At 53.5% G+C, this 19,387-nt stretch overlaps 8 protein-coding genes across 8 annotated transcripts; 4 read left to right on the top strand and 4 right to left on the bottom strand.

Annotated features, from left to right (window-relative positions):
• Positions 1-50: 50 nt before the first annotated feature.
• HD553DRAFT_330418 (putative 20 kDa nuclear cap binding protein) lies at positions 51-1,619 on the top strand. The gene is made up of 9 exons (XM_046181976.1): positions 51-227; positions 288-384; positions 452-497; positions 563-592; positions 665-830; positions 905-944; positions 1,009-1,134; positions 1,207-1,268; positions 1,335-1,619. The coding sequence occupies exons 1-9, from the start codon at positions 168-170 to the stop codon at positions 1,374-1,376; spliced, it is 669 nt and encodes a 222-aa protein (XP_046040503.1). The 5' UTR covers positions 51-167; the 3' UTR covers positions 1,377-1,619.
• On the bottom strand, positions 1,597-3,393 carry HD553DRAFT_19116 (uncharacterized protein). The gene is made up of 8 exons (XM_046177020.1): positions 3,159-3,393; positions 3,052-3,092; positions 2,966-2,976; positions 2,665-2,896; positions 2,459-2,595; positions 2,223-2,399; positions 2,006-2,153; positions 1,597-1,945 (listed from the first exon to the last, which is right to left on the bottom strand). Exons 1-8 carry the CDS (start codon positions 3,163-3,165, stop codon positions 1,745-1,747), a joined length of 954 nt encoding a protein of 317 aa, XP_046040504.1. The 5' UTR covers positions 3,166-3,393; the 3' UTR covers positions 1,597-1,744.
• Positions 3,394-3,650: 257 nt separating this feature from the next.
• Positions 3,651-6,010, bottom strand: HD553DRAFT_347327 (uncharacterized protein). Its single transcript, XM_046183291.1, has 8 exons — positions 5,408-6,010; positions 5,243-5,317; positions 4,917-5,172; positions 4,420-4,587; positions 4,087-4,334; positions 3,998-4,018; positions 3,844-3,939; positions 3,651-3,787 (listed from the first exon to the last, which is right to left on the bottom strand). The coding sequence occupies exons 1-8, from the start codon at positions 5,780-5,782 to the stop codon at positions 3,749-3,751; spliced, it is 1,278 nt and encodes a 425-aa protein (XP_046040505.1). The 5' UTR covers positions 5,783-6,010; the 3' UTR covers positions 3,651-3,748.
• A 145-nt stretch (positions 6,011-6,155) lies between these two features.
• On the top strand, positions 6,156-8,342 carry HD553DRAFT_321443 (uncharacterized protein; the record flags this gene model as incomplete). Its single annotated transcript, XM_046181227.1, has 6 exons — positions 6,156-6,593; positions 6,709-6,970; positions 7,050-7,122; positions 7,194-7,454; positions 7,575-7,749; positions 7,833-8,342. 6 exons carry the CDS (start codon positions 6,156-6,158, stop codon positions 8,340-8,342), a joined length of 1,719 nt encoding a protein of 572 aa, XP_046040506.1.
• A 2,487-nt stretch (positions 8,343-10,829) lies between these two features.
• On the bottom strand, positions 10,830-12,076 carry HD553DRAFT_303629 (cytochrome c). The gene is made up of 7 exons (XM_046178893.1): positions 11,815-12,076; positions 11,639-11,718; positions 11,396-11,519; positions 11,311-11,321; positions 11,201-11,256; positions 11,038-11,063; positions 10,830-10,957 (listed from the first exon to the last, which is right to left on the bottom strand). The coding sequence occupies exons 1-7, from the start codon at positions 11,819-11,821 to the stop codon at positions 10,941-10,943; spliced, it is 321 nt and encodes a 106-aa protein (XP_046040507.1). The 5' UTR covers positions 11,822-12,076; the 3' UTR covers positions 10,830-10,940.
• A 228-nt stretch (positions 12,077-12,304) lies between these two features.
• HD553DRAFT_303631 (uncharacterized protein) lies at positions 12,305-13,271 on the top strand. The gene is made up of 2 exons (XM_046178894.1): positions 12,305-12,594; positions 12,681-13,271. The coding sequence occupies exons 1-2, from the start codon at positions 12,385-12,387 to the stop codon at positions 13,071-13,073; spliced, it is 603 nt and encodes a 200-aa protein (XP_046040508.1). The 5' UTR covers positions 12,305-12,384; the 3' UTR covers positions 13,074-13,271.
• A 149-nt stretch (positions 13,272-13,420) lies between these two features.
• On the bottom strand, positions 13,421-14,673 carry HD553DRAFT_303632 (uncharacterized protein). Its single transcript, XM_046178895.1, has 4 exons — positions 14,294-14,673; positions 14,148-14,206; positions 14,064-14,071; positions 13,421-13,950 (listed from the first exon to the last, which is right to left on the bottom strand). The coding sequence occupies exons 1-4, from the start codon at positions 14,588-14,590 to the stop codon at positions 13,676-13,678; spliced, it is 639 nt and encodes a 212-aa protein (XP_046040509.1). The 5' UTR covers positions 14,591-14,673; the 3' UTR covers positions 13,421-13,675.
• A 157-nt stretch (positions 14,674-14,830) lies between these two features.
• HD553DRAFT_303635 (mitochondrial PGP phosphatase-domain-containing protein) lies at positions 14,831-18,747 on the top strand. Its single transcript, XM_046178896.1, has 4 exons — positions 14,831-15,019; positions 15,100-15,176; positions 15,268-15,402; positions 15,506-18,747. Exons 1-4 carry the CDS (start codon positions 14,932-14,934, stop codon positions 18,551-18,553), a joined length of 3,348 nt encoding a protein of 1,115 aa, XP_046040510.1. The 5' UTR covers positions 14,831-14,931; the 3' UTR covers positions 18,554-18,747.
• Positions 18,748-19,387: the final 640 nt, after the last annotated feature.

A 19,387-nucleotide genomic window follows, 5' to 3' on the forward strand; every position in this document is an offset into this window, starting at 1 on the left:
TCTCTCTTGAATATTCACCTGTTCGATGTTTAACTCCTTGTTTGTCAGCATGCAATGCGCCTGCAAAGCACAGCGGTTCTGGATAAGCCATTCATCAGCTATTCGACTGACAAGAGCCCGTCTGCCAAAATCTAAAGGCCGCTATCGAGCTCAAAACACGCTCCAATATGGCTCACATTGTCGACCGGCTGGACATGCCGTCCAGCTACAAGGACAACAAGAATAGGGTGAGACGGACTTTGATACATCGCCGAGAGATGCATCTGAACTTTTTGAAACATCCGCAGGTCAGCCGGGAGGACGAGAGGAATCAGCTGGCCAACTCTACGACGCTATACGTGGGCAACTTGAGTTTCTACACGACCGAAGCTCAGATTTACGAGAGTCAGTCTGGATTGCTTGCTCAGTACCCTGTATGCCTCAGTTGCTGACTAGAATGCCGGGACTCTAGTCTTCTCTCAATGTGCCGAGCCGAGTGAAGGAGGTGGAATCAAGCGGTGAGTACGAGCTCTCGATCATGGAGGTACCGGGTCAGCTGTCTGACTAGCTCCGCCTGTCGTAGTATCATCATGGGCCTTGACCGAAATAACAAGTCAGCCCGGAATTCCTCCTTAGCATATGATGCACCTGAACTTCCACTAAAGTCGCCTTTCTACTTTCGCAGGACCCCTTGCGGATTCGCATTCGTCGAATACTATCTGCACTCCGAAGCCCTAGCTTCGATGCGTTACATCTCGGGGACCAAGTTGGACGAGCGGATAATCCGGTGTGATCTGGATCCGGGGTACAAGGAGGGTAGACAGTTCGGGCGAGGGAAGAGCGGTGGGCAGGTGAGTGTGGACTGGGATGTTACGGAGATGATATAGGAAGAGGGAGGGGAGCTGATCGAGGTCGGGAGGGGCAGGTACGAGATGAATACCGAGATGACTATGACGCCGGTCGAGGTCAGTTGATTGGCTTTTCAACCTTGCTCCTTTCTGCGACCCAAAGTTGAACCGTATTTTGCAGGTGGATGGGGTCATGAAGCCGCCCAAGCTAAACGAAGACGAGAGCTCGCAGCTGCCGATACCTATGCTGCTGAAGGTGGTCTCGGTCGAGATGGAGCGAATGTGCCGGTGGGAGCTAGTGCCGATGGTGAGTATCCGGCCCCGAATAACGGACTGTCAAGCTAAAACGTTTGCTGATACGTATTTTTGGGAATGACAGCTCCAACGAGGAAACGTGCGAGGTCGGAAGACGAAGACGAGGATGACGAAGGCGCTCGCGAGGTGAGTGCTATTTCGTCTTGCCACAATCCTATGTCTGCTAAGGCTTTCTTTCTCCCTCACTCCTAGGCACCTCCGATGCGAGGGGAGAGGGATGACGACGACGATTGATCTGCGCAGCAAGCGCGTTTGCCGTATGGGCTTATCTCCTGCTGTTCTGTATATCTGTACTGTGGTATTTCGCTTTGGAGGTCCTACCTGCGGGTATCTCGATAAATAGATACCGTACTTCACCATTGTCTCTGAATTTACGCCAGTGATTGATGTAAGCTCCTCCCAGGTATAAGGTCTCGGATAAACTCCGGACGCTACCTTCAGCGCATCCACAAGAGCTTGATCGAGGCGATGAGCACTTCTTCATATCGTTTCCTATGTCATTCCTATATCTTGATGTAGAGCAAGGCTGAAACTCCCTGCCCTCGCTGATGCTCTTGCTTCAGATACAACTCAAAGACCTATGGCCGCGCAACCGTATCGCCTCAAACGTTGTCGTGCAAAGGGCTGGGATCAGTCGTGTTCAACCTTCCCCTACTCCTGCTTCGATCGGCACGTCTTTCCCTGAGGCCATTCTTGATATAGTCGTCGAAATGAGCCTTGTAGTCGTTGTGCCAGCGCGAAAGAGCCGGACGGTTATCGACGACGTCGCCAAGGGACCAGGCAATCCGGAGCTTGTCGAGGTCCTGAGAGTGCAATGTGTTCAGCGTCAGAGCGTGATACGCATCGGTCGCTTGCCCACTTACCGACGTCACATCGTTGTCCGGGCAGATGATATAAAAGTCACCTCGAGAGAGCCTGTCCAGCATGTAGGCTACGGTCTCTTCGGGAGTCCAAGCTCCATCCGGCTTGGGCTGAGTTCGACCTCGTTCACCGGTGTGCACCCAACCGGGGCTGACGAGATGTCGATTTATCGATCAGAAGAGCTGCCTGTTATATTGTGAAGAATGCGCTGTGACTTACACAAAGAGGTGAGAGCTACATTTGCTGTCGGGCAGGTTTCGCAACTCGTGAGCCAACTGCTCCGTCAAGGTCTTGACGGCAGATTTCGAAGCGTTGTAGGCAGCGTTGCCAGGCGGGCACGTGATTCCTTGTTTCGAACCGGTGTTGATGATGACCGAGGGGTTCTCTTGGTGGGCCCTGGCGATGGGACAGCTAGTTAGTGTATGTTGGTATCACCAGGCAACATTTCGACTCACATGACGGGGGCGAAAATCTGGGTCCCGTTGAGGACTCCGCCAAAGTTGACCGACATGATGTCTTCCCAAGTCTGGTGAACATTGGCAACGGGCTCCGTGAGCGAGAATGCCGGAGCAGTTTTCGTCAACAAGGCCGCCTGTGCAAGAGGAACGTCGACGGTCAGTTGAATAGAGAACACACTCGCGTAAGCAAGCAAGACGCCCACGTTGTTCATCAAGATGGCAATCTCCCCGTGCAAGTCGAGAACTTTTTCCTTGAGCTTGATCACCTCGTCAAATTTGCTAACATCCGTGGTGATGGGCGAGACATCCCCAGCACCAGTGATGGACTTGACTTCCTGAGCAGAAGTCTCCAAGAGCTTCGTGTTGATGTCCACCATGACGACGTGCATGCCGGCCGAGGCAAAGTGTTTCGATGCGGCGAGACCGATGCCCGAGCTGTGATGGAAGCGAAAGGCTTTCGGGTCAGCTGATGAGATGCGTCGTAGAGACGGATGATTTGCTCACGCTGCGCCGGTCTGTAATCAGGAAACCAGAAACAATGTAGCCTCAGTATTGTACTTAAGAACCAGTGCCACCAGCTGGAAACATACCACGACCGCACATGCACCCTTGTGGATGATCGAAGCGTTGTCTAAAGAGAGATGAGGAGTGTTGGCCAGGATATCAGAGTTAAGCCGGCAAACCATTTTGTACTCACTAGACATGATGGAAAAGAGCTGACACAAGTGAAGCTCAGTTGGTAACTGTACGTCTGCCCAGGTGTTGCTCCTGATATTACAAGGGAATAAGGAATGGCTGGAGTGGTGGGATCAAGAGTACGAGCAAGAAGAACGAGGTCGTATCTCATCACAGCGCTGGAAGGGTGATGACGCAATCCGCTTCCGCCCCAAGGTCGTGTGCAAGTCTCGGCACACACACTGTTCACTATATCACTATCAAATCAGGAGGATCGGAATGTTGGCCAGGTTATTATTATATTTAGGCCGAGATTCACCGCATACTTACTAGACATTATGGCAGATAGCCTGTGCAAGCGAAGCTCAACTGCTGGTTTGCGTCTGGATGGTGGGAATGCAGGGGAAAAAAAGAGTCGTCACAGATCACAGCCCGACCTGAATTCGGGTCGGGATAGGTCGAGATCACGGCAACTGTCAGCGCATGTGCGTAAATATATTATCTTTCATAAAGTCATGGAGCTGATTCTGACATATATTTCTTGTATGTATTTCGTATTCTCGCATAAGTTGTCGGTATTAAGTAAGCTTCAAACGAGTTGCCAGTAGCACGTTACAAGTCGTCCTGAGCTCGCATGACCTTGTAACGCATCTGTAGAAATCGTAAGACTGGAGGAAACTGTGGGAGATTTGCTGTACCCGACTTACTTGAATGGCAAATGGGGTACGTTCGGAGAGACCAGCCATCGCGCCGATTGCGACAGCTGTAGCCAGCGGCATGACCGATCCGGTGACTTGGCAGGCCTAAAGGGGGATCGTTGCGTGAGCTATTGATCGCCTGCATTTATACCACGTGACATACGTTGGCGCCGGTTCGAAGTACCTACGAGGCGCCCGGCGTGATCATCAGCTAGATGACCTGAAGCACAGGAGCATCATACACGGACTTGCCTTGAGCTCTTCCTTGGTCCACCTCCGGTTGGACCTGTCCGAACCCAGATTGATGAAGTGCAGCAAGCACATTCGGCTGACAGTACCCCGGCTCTGACCGCGGTATCCATGGGCTAACGGATTGAGATGGACTTTGAAAATCTTGAAGGCGTCACTGTCGGTCTCGATGCGTTCCGCGACCTCATCGAGACCTAGGTCGTCTTGTGCGTAGTGGGATGACCTGACTTTTTTGAGCGCGACATCGGTGACTAGTGGTATAGCGCAGGCAGGATCAGCGCTTGACCCTACTACTGTACCCTGTTCCTGTCTATTCCTCGGTATCCGATGACTTACCTTGTCCTTGACTGCGAACAGCTTTCCACTCGCTTTCATAGGTTCTGAGGTTCTTGTGTAGATTGGTCCGTAATCCATATAGACCTACACCCTTCGCCTGCTCGTCTACGCCAGGCCAATATTCGAATTTGCCAAGTCGGTCGCCCATGAGACTGGTGAATAATCTCCCTGTGTGTCCAGCAACCAGTTAGCAAAGAGACGTGCATTCAGAGAAACAACACGTGCCAAACAGGTTCCAAGACGTAATACCATCCAGCAGCACAAACTCGCTGATCTGATCGGATGTAACGCCGAACGCCTTCATGAAGTCTACGTTCCGGAAAGAGAGAGTCGTTTGAGAGTAGTGAACAGTCAAGGAGTATAAGGTCCAAAGAGAAATAGTATTTCGAGTTTGGTATTGAAGAGCGAAGCGTAGGTAGAATTCACAAGTCGTTAGCGCAGAGACTTTGAGCCAGGCCGGCCTGGCGCACGCAGTCCTTCTGTCTGGCTGCACTTACCGAGTCGTAATTCCATAACAGCTTGATCGAAGCTTACCCAGTCGTCGAGAGTACGCCATTGCCGCTCCTTGACTTGGCTGGAACCGCCTCTAGCGGCACCGTCGAAAGCAAAGACTTTGCTGGCTTGCAACCATTCGTCGTAGAAGTCGCCGATATCGCTGCAGTCGACGTAGCGAGCAAGCGTGATGGCAAGGAGTGGCTGCAAGCAGTTCTTCTTCTTGGTATGAGCATGAGCGGCGACTTGTTTGATATCCATCTATCATTATTTGCGGGGCGTGAGTGAGTCGACGAGCTACGGGTTTCATCGCGCGAGAGCTGCACCCCACCTTTAGATCGTCGACAAAGAGCGATTTGATGGCGTGATCACCGGCTTCGACCTGGGATCGAAGCGAGTGGGTTGACTGTGTCGGGAAGCCAATAAGGTCTGTCTCAGCCTGATGTTCCAATTCAATGCATAGGAACGAGGGACTGTGCGGCTTCAGTCGACTTGCCTGTTGTTTGGCATCGATAGCGATAGCCCAAGGATTCGGGGGATAAGAAGCGGGTTTCAGAAGGGTGATATAAGGTGATTCCGAGTTGTAAGCCTCTGTGCCGTTCACGTCCCGCTGGTAGTGAGCTTTGATGAATCCGTCCATGTCTATATTCCAGACGGGACCATGCCTTTTTTGAAACGCAAGGAAGATATCGTGACGTTTAGGGTCGCTGGCGGCCCAAGCCTCTCGCTCGCTCTCGATCAGGGATATGACGTCGTTCTCGTCGGCGTGGCGTGCCTCTCGACGTTGATGGATAACCGTAGCGTTGTGCTTCCTGACATCCTTGGGTATGGATTGTCCGCTGTAGCAGCCGGGGACATCACAGTAATTCATGGTCGAGAATCTTGGCGAAGCAGTGGAGATGAAGGGTGAAACAGTGATGAGGGATGAAGGAGCGATGAGCGATGAGAATTAGAGGAGCGAGGAATTCTGTCGGAGCAGGTATGATCTTGACGTTGGAAAGAGGAAGGCGAAGAAAATTCTCAAAGGACCCTTTGATGAGGATCGTCGCTTCTTATAAACGATTTGCGACCCGGCCAGTTCAGGCCACACAAAAGCGCGCGCCTGCGTCCACCCGAAACACGACCGCTCGAAGGTTCCGTTCCTTCCTGGGTGACGATTGATCGAGCTCTTTTAAATCGAGTCGATCTCTTCCCACAGCTGTCGATAAATTGGTTCCTTTTCTTAGGTTTCACACATATACGACATGCCCTATTACGATACCATTCCCGATCTTTACAAAGATGAGGCCAAGCGTCACCGTCCACTCCTTCATGACTTGATTCAGAGAGATAGGATCACCAGGATCCGCAGCGTTCAAATTGCAGACTGGATTGGGCTTCTCGAACATCAAGAACCTCTCGACCACCTAGAAAAGGTTCTAGCATGCGGCCTCACCATCTCAGCTGCGGGTGGAGGGACTCTCTCGTATGCTCTAAACCGACTGGAAGCTCGAGGACCCAACGCGTACCCGTACTTGAATCTACAGGACTTGATGCCCAAAAATCGACGAGACCTCACGAGCAATGACACGGGAATCTACTTACTCGCTTTTCACGATGAAGAGGATGTCGAAGTTCGCGGTTACGTTGGAAAGACTAGCGACAGCTTTCAGGGAAGATGGAGAAGTCATAGGAGGAAGGGCGTAAATCGGAAGATACAGGTAGGGTCGCGCCTCGGTGGAACGCGCGCCTAGCAAATCGCTAACAAAGTGTCCCGTTTGCGCACAACCCTCACTGCGCACAACCCTCACTGTACAGGCGCTCATGGATAGAGGAATCGATTTCTCCCCAAGCATCCTGCTTAACACCCAGCGGGTTGCCCTGCCATACCGTACTCCCGGGTTGACATCAGCGCTCGAGGTACTGATGAATCTGCTCACCGGCGCTACACATGGGAGGAACCTCAACGTCAATATTTTCGACATACACTATGATCCCAACGCTCCCGACGCTCTTGAAGGCCACTTGACACAAGAAGCTCATGCTCTCTACGACGCCTTTCTCGATCACCTCATGACTGGTAAAGGTGATCTTGTCTGTTGTACTGATCGTGGCGCTTGTCAATTCGTTACTGATCGTGGGATCGATTTGCGATAAAGATTGTCCTGCAGTACGGGAGCGAAAGGAATGGCTGCGTATACTGGGCGTACCTTTAAAGCGCTTCCTCGACCAGTAAGTGATCTTGTCTATTTTGATCGTGGCGCTTGTCCACTCGGTACTGATTGTGTCATAACACTGCACAGCGGACTCGATTTGCAACACGCCATCGATATTTGCCGAGGTTACAAGTGGAAGAGAACGTTCGAGAGATACAACATGCCCAAAAAGTTGGAACCTTATCAACTTCAAATCAAGACGAGAAGCCAGCCTGCCGATCAGCCGGCGTCTACCACCGTCAAACCTTCTCCGTCTGGCACCCTGAAGCTTTCCTCGTCTGGCACCCTGAAGCTTCTCTCGCCTGCCACCGTCAAGCCATCCTCGGCTGCCGCCGTCAAGCCATCCTCGTCTGCTAATAAACGAACGATCAGCTTTATCGACATGATGAAGGCTGCTGGAATGGAAGTCGCTCCGGCAAAGAAACTTCGACTCAATTAATCTGAAGAAGCAAGCTCGGCTCAATTTAGCTACACGGATTTCGTCTCAAACCCTATCTCTCGTTCCGTCTCTCCTTATCGCCATTCATCTTCTCATTCCGTCGACCAAACGCGAGCAGGATTTGAGCCCTTGCTCGACCCAACCTCGACGAATATGACCGGCCTCCGCGGCACTCAAAAGGACCACTGTATCAATCGCTCTCAAGTAACACCACGAATCTCTCAGTTTCACTCTCATTTCGTTGGAACATCAGCAATCACACCAATCTTCAGCGTTCCCGCAATCAGCTCACTCTGACGAGTATCACGCTCTCGCACGAGGTCTCGCTCGTACTGCACCGAGAGCTGGTTCTGTACCGATCCCAGCTATCACAACGGCGCACCTTACGGAAGCCATCATATTTCATCACTCCCTCGCGCATTCGACACCAAAGGTCTATACCGCCCATGCCTTCTTTGGCCACAATGCATATCTCCACGTATATCCGCTGCACTGGCGCGGTAGTCTTTCACCAGACTATCGCGCGACCGACACCGACTGTCTACATCGCCCATAGGCCCATAACATATCATCTCTGGCCGTCCGAAGGACACGCTTCACGGGACCCGCGCGTCTCTCTACTATTTGCCTCGAACTTTTCTATCTACTGCGACTTTGCGCGGATGTCCCTTCTACTTCGCCCAATACTCTCGCCTGAGCCATCAGAACACTTTCGCTTGAACCATCAAATTCTTTCGCTTGGATTATCACTCCTCAAACCAATTTACGGACGTTCTTTCGCCATTACTTTCGCTTGAAAGAGCACTCCTCAAACCAATTTACGGACGTTCTTTCGCCATTATTTTCGCTTGAATGAGGACTCCTCGAATCGCTTTCGGTCTCGCTTGAGTCATCACTCCTCAAAGCACTTTCGGTCCGACGGCACGGCATACGTTAGAAGGAGATGAGAGCCGCACTCGTGAGCTACACGGATTCTCTTCCGAGAACGGCGCTGTACTTCACGGTACTCGATCAAAATCGCCGCCCTTCTCGACTCGAACGCCTACCTCAGGCTCCGAACCCCCGCACATCTACAAGAACCGTATCTTTTACCTCTGCACATCTACAAGGACCGCATCTTTCACGGACTCTTCTCGTACCTCCTCGTAGCAAAACGCGCCAGGAAGCGCCGGCGAAGAACGCTGTCTGTCACGGAGAACGCTGGATGTCACAGTTGCGTCAAATTCATGTCGAATTACATTCAATAAATACGCGACCTTTCGGGCACTTGCAGATTTGGATCAACGTCTCGATGGATATCGTATCGACTTAGAGCCAATCCTACGATTGACTTTGACTTTGCTGAATTTGCTCACTTTGATAACGATCATGCTGATATCTCATACGTCCGTAACGAGGCTGTGCAAGGGCGACCAGTCCAATCTGGTCCCGGATCGATTCAACCCGGCCATGTCTAGCAGCGGTAACGGTCGCGCCTTGAAGAAGAGCCCCGTCTTCAGCGCGGTGCGACGGTAGTTGGCCCTAGCCCGCCAGCGAGTCCAATCGGGCGGATCGTCAACTCGTCCACGTTCAAAACCCTGAACCGCCCCTGACCTTCGAATCGTTCCAGGCGTAGCCAAATCAAACGATCGTCAAGATCCCCCTTGCCTTGGTTGATTCTGGATATCGAATCACTGTGTATCACTCGACTTCATAACGAAGCGGTTTAGAGACACCAAGCCTGATTGGGTCCAACACAACGATGCGTTTGATGGGTACGGTTTCGAGTCTGTCCATGATCGGTAGGCTATCGTCTGCGTTGGCGCACCACACGCCGGTTAGGGTCACGACGTTTGACCGCCTCGACCATTCCTGCATCCTGATTCCTGCGCGCCCTGTCATGTTTGCCGGGAGAGAGTGAGGTTATGCACCGTTACCCACTATGTGGATGTACAAAGCGACGGCGTTTCGAGATACTTTCGATTGCGCGATCGGCTGGTCAGTCGTACATACCTGGCATTCGCTGACCCCTAGCCTGATGAGGTCGTAGGGTACGACGCTCCCATCCCGTTCGTCCTGCTCGCTTCGCTGAACGAGATACAGAGTGACCGGCGGTGGGGAACCGGGTTGTCGGAAACTCACAGCCGAAATCCCTCTGCTTGCACTTGCGAATCTGCCTCAAATCACGAGAACAGATCGCATCACCGGGGCTGATGTGAGTTCCCCCAAATCACAGGGTTCATCAACAACAGTCCTTGTAAGGATTTGGTCGTCTTTAGTCAGATCAGGCCGACCAGCCACTGCCGCAAGAACTGCGGTGGGCGATCAACTGCCTTCACTGACTGCAGAACTTCTTCAATCATCAACATTAAGCCGATCGTCGCCGCCAGCAACCCCGAAGGGAATGGGTTGGGTGGGTGATCACTGCTCTCATGTATCTGATTTTCAGAATCGACCAAGGCAAGGGGGACATCGATGCTCGTCGATCGTTTGCAACAAGAACGACTTTGATGTCGAGGGCGGTCGAGGGTCTTTTTTTCGCGGACGAGTCGGGGCGAGCCACCCAGTGAATCACAGACGGCCGCGCTGAATGCGGAGCGCTTTTTCTTGGCGATGGTTTCGATGCGGCAATTACCGCTGCTAGACATGGCCGGGTTGAATCGATCCGGGACCAGATTGGACCGGTCGAGCCACTTCGATTCACCGCGCATCCTGTAGCGGATTGGACCTCGCGCGCCTCGATGGTTTGTACCGGTTGGTCGGATAAACGTGTAGGGTGGCGCATAGCGGCGAAAATTCATCAACATCTTCGATAGTGCAGCGGAATCGTCCGGTAGCAGTCAAGCCTGTACGGGCCCCATACCAGCGAGCTGGTGAGATAAAGAGATCACGAACGGACGAAGCGCCGAACCTGCAGAAAACTTTGACCCGACCCGAATAGCAGAATCGTTTCGCATAAATCCACACCTCCTGCCCGACAATCATCGCTCGTTATCATAACGTTTGAGTATCCGATCCCCGAGTCCCGTCTTTGTACTGCCGATCATTATGACGTATGTGTTCCATTCGATCCCGTAAATTCCGTCGCTTCGTCAACCAGATCGAAGCAATGGAAGGATTTCTTACGGTTCCTCGACCCCTCGCATACTGGAAAAGCAGTTCGTCGGTAGCCCTAACCAGGGCTGAGCTACGACAGTTCATCATCAAGGCCGACGGCGAGACGGTGGGTCGGGAAAGTGGAAGAAGCAGGAGGGTGACGCGCTACACGTGATTCTCCGCTCGAGGCGGATGATGTAGTTTGACAGAATTACTGACAGGGCATAATGTATAAGGGTCGTGAGAGAATGTGAACCGATGAATTACAGCGTCTATCGTCTTCCGTGAGTTCCTCTCGACGTTTCTCGCGTTTGAGGAGATTACTTGCTGGTCTCCTCTGTGGAACGAAGGCAACAACGTGCGGTGAGCCAAATGATTCGATGAGGATTGTATGGAAACAAACACCTCTTCACCTACCTTTAAGATAGGCCACAAGGTTCTGTCTATTAGGATGATAGCGCAGTGCAAGTGAGGTTAGTCCCTATCATCTGCATGAACTCTATACGGAGTGACGATCGGAAAGCCATAATCTCGAGGAAGGGGCAATAACGAGTAACGAGCAGCGAAACAGTTCACGCACCTGTCCCCTAATTTCTTCAATCCAGCGAACGCCATCTTCGTTCCCGGAATGTATTTCTAAAGAGACGAGGTCAGAAACGCGTAGAAGTTCGAAGATTGCGTCGGGCTTACCTTGGGGTTCTCTGCATACGATGAAGGATAGGCGAGGCAAAGTTAGCTACTGGACAGCCGATATGATCGAGCGGGAACAACGAACCTAAATACTCGGTCATAGTATCGACCTCCCAGACAACACCTTTGTTGACGTTGGCGGCAGTGTAGGAGAATCCTTCCGCTTGACCCGATCGGCGTCCGAAAACCCCATGCAGGTTGGGGCCGACCTAGTTGCAGAGGAAAGGCGAGACCGCATCGGACAGACATCAGCTATCCTATCTCAACTCGAGCAAGATGATGCTAGTCTCCCGCCAGGGTTTCACACGAGACCCGACTGGTAGCTCACCTTGTTGGGCTCACCGGCACCGAGGGTGTGGCATTGAGCACATCGGGTCTTGAAGAGCGAAGCTCCCTTGTTGACGTCGGCTAGGTTGAGTGAAAACGATCGAGGTCGAGGAGGAAGGATACGTCGTGATCAGCTCGAGATCGGCAGATCGCGCGAAGGCGGGACCACCGGCTCACCAGGCATTTTGTAAGAGTTGTTTTGTGTAAGTGGGTAGTGAAGTGGGTAAAGAGTAGGTGTTGAGTATCAGCAGAGCAACTCGAGTGTGGCGATATAGATGTGGTCTAGATCGATCGAAACAATTTCAAGAGGACGACCGAGGTTGAGAGGGGGGGGAGGATGCGGATGCTGGCGGCGGCGAAAACTCGACCCTCCGCCCAATTGTTGACGAGCGCGCGGAAAACAAAGCAAACAGCCGCGATCTGGCTGGTCAGAGCGTGCTCAGGGCGGTGGCCGAGGGGAAAGGAGCGAGTTCCGTTCCGAATTCACCCGACCCAATGAGAGTCAGGTGATTTTGAAAGAGGCGTTTCAGACGCGGACTGTGGCTGAAACTCGATGTCCGCGTTAGAAAACCCCTGGTCGCGTCGCCCTGACGTCAGCGAGGTGGATCTTGAAACCCGTCGCGACAAGATTCATATTGCATGTTGAGCGATCAGATCAAGAATTCAAGCAACAACTAAACAACGCCGATATCGTTTCAAGCTTTGTTTCCATCACCACATCGTAGATAATCAGCCTCAAATACTACGATGTCCACGACAACCGCCACTCGCCCCGACCAACCCGAGACCAAGCTCGACACGGTCAAGAAATCCGCCGCCTACCTCATGTACGGTTCAGCGGCCGGTGCATCTGCGGTACCCAAGAGCTGGAAGACCCGTTCGGTATTGACGACGGCGAGGTACTTTTCCAAGTACATCTTCTGGAGGGTGCTTCGATATGCCAAGTATGCCATTGCCGTGAGTTTCAATGTCGTCAGAGTTGACGAAGAGACCGACACCAGGAAATAACAAGGCTGACCGCTTGCCCTTGTCTCGGATTTCAGGGAGCCGTGGCTACCGCACTCGGAGGCACCTTGCTCGCCGGGATAACATCCGGAGCCACCATGCTAGTCGCCCCCTCCTTCTTCAGCGCGACCGCCCTGGGTACAGGCTGGGCGGTGACCAAGTTCGCCTGGCACCACCGACCCAACTCTATCCGTCGTATCCAGGCGAACATCGAGAACCTCTTGCACCTCTCGCCGAGTAGCACGACACCTACGCCGGGCGAGGCTCTGGCTGCATCCTCGTCAACGGGGACTAGCTCGAGTCCGTGGTTCGAGCGGATCAGGGAACGGGCTCATTCGGGGTCTGATGCGAAGGACGACGAAGAGGTGGACCACGTCGGCGACAAGGTGCAGAGCGAAGCACGGGATCAGCGGGCTAGGGCTTCGGTATGAGCTGAGAACGGACAGCGGCTGGGTGTGACCGAATAGAGGACAAGCAAGGGATACTGTATCGATTATAAACATGAGGATTGGGATTACACGCCGCACTCCTGACGGTTGACAATCTCCATGCTCAACCGTCAGTGACACCATGCTAGCAAAAGGAGCCGCGCACACTGAGCTTTCAAACCTCTTATGTTGGAAAGGAACAGACAGATACAGTTTGGAGACCACATGTATCAAGGCAAAGAGTGATGCGGTGGAAGTTGTGACAGATTTGTTGCTGAACGGGAAAGACCAGAGGCTGATAGACCCGCAAGAACTCTACCCAAGTGCGGTCTACTTTGGCCCTGGTGGAAGTGCTTTACCGTCTCCTTTTCCTCATCCTCGGCCTAGATATGCCCGAACCACTGACAGTGCCGCCCGAGCAGTCGAGCCTGATCAGCCTGACGGCCAAACACAATGTCGCAAGATGATAGATAGTCATACAACCCGAACCGTACAAACCCAAAGTCCCGTAAAAAGTCGTTATGAGAGAAAGAAAAACAACAAGTCATTACGTCTATCCATTTCCCTCTCTCGTTTCTTGCTTGGGCCGATCCCCCGACACACGTCTAGGGGCTTCCCTCGACGACCCCCAAAGGCGGCTCGGCGAGCAACAAGCTCTGTTCGCTCCCGACTCTGCTCCCATTTCCGCCCTGGCCCTCGACATCCCTTCCCGTCTGCCCATTATCGCGAGAATCGTCCAGGTCCGAGTTGGAAACAGAGACTGCGGGATACTGTTGCTGTTGTTGTTGTTGGTGGTGATGATGGTCGTGATCGAGGTCGGTAGAAATGAGATCATGAATCGACGTCTCGATCTGGTCTATACGGTCCGACATGTGGTTCACTGGTAGCATTTCGAAGGGCAATTGAGATAGAGCGACGTCAGCGGGATGAACAGTCGGCACATTCGTACTCAGAAGCAAAATAAAGAAGAGGCAGACTCGAGCAGGGACTTACTTCGCTCTCTGTGAAGGGTTATAGAGGAAAGCATAGGTCAGCGGGAGTTTAGGAAGAGGTAGGGAGGGTGGAAAGTGTACTTGCAATAGATCGTGTGACATCGAATCAAACTTCCCCTCCAGGTCTGATAACAGCTTGTCCACCTATCACAACAGCAAGCAATAGGACAAACATCTCGTGAGTCTCAAGGAAACGGTCTTGAGGCGGGCGACCTGGTCCTATCGACTTACAAACACCGTCAACTCGCCAGGACTCTTGACACCTTCCACCCCCGCTCCGGCCCCGTTGACCAACGACCTCCTCCTATCCGCAGCATTCGAACCGGTAACAACACCGCCAGCACCCGGAGTGACGGTCGTCTGCCTAGCCAGACTGGGACGTCGAACGAGTCCTCCTGGTTTCGAGGGAGAAAGCGAGGCGAACCTGCCGTTCTGCGTTTCTCGTGGTGAAGGGGAGGTCCTGGGCGTGATGGTGGTCGCCGATGAAGAGGTCGTAGAGGTGGATGCGTTCAGGTTGGCGCCGGACATGATGAGTGTGTATCTCGAGTGGGTGGTCTGACGAGATAGAACACGTTGTATGGTATGAGTGAGCGAAGACCTGAACAATATCGACCTCGCATTGTTGTTAATTGTTGATGATGTCGAATGTCCCAACCTTGTTCCGAGCGAGCGAGTTGAAGGGGCGCGGAACCTTTTTTCGCCCGACCCTCGACCTCCCTCGACCTTTCGATCGATCTCGACCTAGAACTTTCGTGCTATCTCCACATCGGAACATTCAATAATAATCATAATATACACATCAGGATCCCGCAACACAACACAATCAGCTATAGAACAGGCGTAGAAACGCTGCAGCCTGACGGCCCAGGATGCCCGCCCTTCGACTGCCCAACGCGGCCATCTACACCCAGGCAATCTTTTCACCAGGAAAGCTCAACCCCGATCTTTACGCCCCGAGTGAGTCCAGGTCGGGCCGCCTCTGTGCATAGTGTTGTGTGGCATACGGTCGTCTTACGGTCACATTCCATCCTGCCTAGGCATATCACATATCGACTGGAAAGCCCTGAAACGAAGAGGTTTCAACGCCGTCGTCATCGACAAGGACAATTGCCTCGTAAGTTTCTCAATCCCGATCTCTCCCAGGGCGCGGGCATCTACCGTTCTCTGATTACTATGATAATGATATGTTCCTCCTCACATCACAGACATACCCTTACAAAGATCCGCTACACCCCTCGATAGAAAACGGGTGGAAGGACCTGAAGGAAACCTTTGGACCCGGCAGGGTACTGGTCGTCAGTAATTCCGCGGGTACGAGAAAGGATTTCGGAGGAATAGCCGTGAGTTTCCTGCAAAGCCGTATTGTTAGCAATCCTATACAAGTCCAGGTTGTTCGATACTGATATTCTTTTCGGTCGCTCCTCTATGGCATGACATCGGCAGGCAGAATCCGTCTCCCGCAAACTAGGCGTCCCCGTCCTCATCCACCCTCAACCCAAACCCGGATGCGCACAAGACATCATCTCCTACTTTTCCGGCGAACTACCCTTGCACTCCTTGACCGACCGATCACGGATAAAACATCTCGGCCCCGAGGTGGAGAGGGAGATCAAAGAGGCGGTCAGGGTGGATTTGAGGCAGAGGAGGGAAGAGGGGGAGACTCTGTTAGGCAGGCAGGCGGGGACGATCAGGGCAAGGGATGTTAAGGGTAAAGGCAAGGCCAGGGAGGTCGATATCGACTCTGCTTCTGAGTCGGGAAATAACGACCCGAACGACCCCTTGAGGATCTTGGTCGTTGGTGATCGACTCGCCACGGACGTCCTCCTCTCCCGCCGACTCTCCAAACATCTCGCATCCACCTCTGCCTCGACCTCCCAAACCAAATTTCCCGGCTCGGCCTCACCAGACGATTTACCACCAACCATATCGATCATCACGACCGAGCTGTTTAAAAGACGCGATGTCAGGCTTCTAAGGTGGCTGGAAAAGACGTGGTCACGGATAGGTTACAGGCCTACGGCTGTTGAGCGGGGGACGAGGGCTGGGTGGGAGACGTTTCTCTTAAAGAGGTCTCTGGAATTGAAAGACGCCGAAGAGGGATCGACCGGACTTAAAATCCAAGACGGACCTACGAGTTCGAGATTGGTACGGCTGATCGCCTTGATCAGGGGTATACCTGGCGGGATCCGGAGACTACGGAACTGGAGACCGCCAACTGCCCGGCAGATTGTCTCTCACGCTCAACATGTGCTCGTGAGGAACGTCCGGAGCGCCACACCCGTCGTCATTCGAGGCCTCAGATCAGGTCTTGGAACGGTAGGCGACCGCGCACGGGGTCTCGTCCTCGCCCGACGTAACCGAACATATTCGACTTCGGCCAATCTTCATCGGTTTTATGCGCAGCGGAGGGGGTTCGGAACGATGGGAGGGATGAGACTGAACATCAAGCATGATCTTCCCATGGAACCTTACAAGGCGCCGAAATCGGTGCTAACCCAACTCGGGACTGATCGAATGTACGAGCGATTTCCGGACGATGTCGACTATTCACAGTTCTCGGCTTCGTTGGACCGAATGCCGATGAAGCCCCCGGGATCTTTCGGGTTGGACCACTTGGAAACCCTCGAGGACAACGAGATCGTCAGCGTGCTCGACGAGGTCCTCAAGGTCCGCGCCGAGAACCCGCACTTGGAACATTGGGATATGGGCTTGATCTCGATCATGCTGTCGATTCGATCTCGAGGGTCTTATGACAAGATTCTCCGTACCATCTCGCCTAGTAGCATGGCGAGCCTGATCGCCTCGCTGTTGTCCATCGGAGCTATTCACTTGGGACAGCTGGTGATGCACGACATCGCCATCCGCCCGAGAATCGCAGACGACGTCAAGATCGCCGTGCTCAGGGCTTGTACTTCAGGTCAAGCGGCTATCATGGGTCTGGACAAGTCGTACCTCTCCCGACTCGTCGCCACGGTTACTGACGAGAACCTCGGCTTGTCCACATCCGATCGGACCGGGGAGACGGCTCTCGTTCCGCACAATGGTGAAGATCATCTTGCCGGCCTACAGAGCATACTGGAAGGATACCTGCAGGAGCAGGGTCCGGCCAAGACCTCGTCGGCCCGAATCTACAAGACGCTCTACACGTACACGGCCGAGGTCGTCGGGCTCGGCCTAGGCGACACCGTCTCCGCCCGAGAACGGGAACGGAAGGCCAAGTGGTTGGTCTACCGGGTCATCGTCTCGCTGTTGAAACGAGACGAGGTCGTCCCCGCGCTCAAGATCTGCAAACTGCTCGGTCAGGCCCGATGGTTCGACCTGTCGGTGTTTGCCAATCGTCAGACGGGAGGCCAGTACTTTGCCGAGTCTACCAGTTTGCTGATCTGGTGTGGTGTCGTCCGCGGGTGTACCGATCTTTTGTGGATCGAGCGAGCTTGGGGTCTGGCTTTGGGAGCCAAGAAGCTCGGGAGCAAGCTGGCGGGAACCGATAATGTCGCCCTAGGCGTGTGGAGCGAGACCATCAACCAGCTCGCGAGGACGTCCTTGGCTTCGAGAGACCCTGCCCAAGTTGAACCGCTCAAGGCGCTCCTGTTGGGCCCACCTCTTCAGCAATCGGGGTTAGTTCTCTCACGCTCGGTCTTGGATAGTTTCTACACCGCCCTGGAAGAATCCTCGATCGCCACGGTGTGGAGCGTTTACCGCCGGCTCCGAACTCAAGGTTATCAGCCTCCTCGTGACACCTGTCTTCTGCGTCTTTATGATTACCTGGCGCGAACGAGTCGGACGGGTCGGACTCAATCATCCGTCGAGACCTTGGTCAAGGACGTCCAAGCATCGTCAGAAACGCTTTCGCCTCAGTACATGCCCTGGTTCATCACCTACCTTTCTCGAAGCCGGAGCAAGGAATCCGCTCGACGTTTCTACGAAAATGCCGTTCAGCACGGCTCGGAAGCGATGCGAACGGCGGTTTTACAAAACCCATACGTCATGTATGGACTCGTTCGAGCATTCGGCGGTCAACGTACTGTGACCAACGCCCGGTCGTACGATCGAGGGTTTGCCCACTCCGTCATCCGGGCCTTCATCGCGTCCTCGCCGCCCGTAACAGATCTGACGCCAACGACCATCGGCTTGTTGGCGCGGAGTTTTGTCCTGGTCCAAGCTCCCAGCTCGGCGGAAAAGCTCTTCCAGCACACCTTTCCCGCAGGTACCGTGGCAACGACAGCGGGAACGATGGTGGCGTCCAAGGGAACCGCCTCGGAAGCAAGTCGCGATGCCTTTATCGCCGTGCTCGTCAAGGGCTACGCAGAGGCCCTACCCGCGTTTGTGCAGTACGTGATGAGATATGGCATCTCGCTGACCAGGACGCAGATGAACATCTTGACGACGTCTGTCGGGACGAGCAAGAGTGGGCTGCCCAAGAAGGAAATAAAGCAGCTTGCGCAAACATGGCGCACCTACTGCGACGAGATCGCGTCTGGTTCATCATGACCAGGATCCTCCTGATCGCGCCCCGGCGGCATGATACGGTAGCCTTTGTAATGTTTCAGTAAAAGACCGATGGGATGTCACCTGAATATGACGATGAGCGATATTTCCAAGTCGCCCCTCCACCGACCTGCGTTCAATCAGGTCCTGATTCATGACTGTCTGCTGCCAATTAATCCGCTCAGTGTGTGGCTGAGACCATGATCCCATCCGAGAAACCGGGAGGTGGATCTGGGTCGCGCGGGAAGGTGCAAAAAGTTCCGGATCAACCGCGTTCCTGATCATTCATCATCATCATCCCATCACGCCCCTGCTTTGATGACCAGATATCGAAGAGAGGAGAGTCTCGGATGACTCGGACGTTTCGTTGGAACGGGTTTGTCTTTCACAAGTCCCGTGTGGCTTCCCATGCCTGCTCTTCAACGCGATAATTCGTCTCAGTTCGGCACGCCATCCCAGGTTGGCGCAAGCAATCGGTTCGTGAGTCCTGCTGCCACGACCACCACGTCTCGCTCGCTGTGAATCAACATTGTCAGCAAAACGATAGGACTCATTAGCGAAGGGAGTCCACATTTGCCAAGATCATCGATCAGACACAACACTAGTGCCACTGCAGATCGCTACAGAAGCTTCTGCCCATCTGTCGAGTCGCGAGGTCGACGGGCCCGAAGCAGAATTGAAGTTTCCTTCCGAAAGATAGTCCAGAGCCACGAACGCTATCCATGATTCCCCAAGACCGAGGCCGCGTTCTCACAGGCTCAAAGTGTCACGGGAGGCTTTTCCGGCCGTTCCAAATCGATCCAGAGCGATCGCGACTAGTCTCTAACGCATGTATAG

This window comes from Filobasidium floriforme (genome assembly GCF_021052385.1).
Source record: "Filobasidium floriforme strain CBS 6241 chromosome Unknown HD553scaffold_1, whole genome shotgun sequence".
NCBI lineage: Eukaryota > Fungi > Basidiomycota > Tremellomycetes > Filobasidiales > Filobasidiaceae > Filobasidium > Filobasidium floriforme.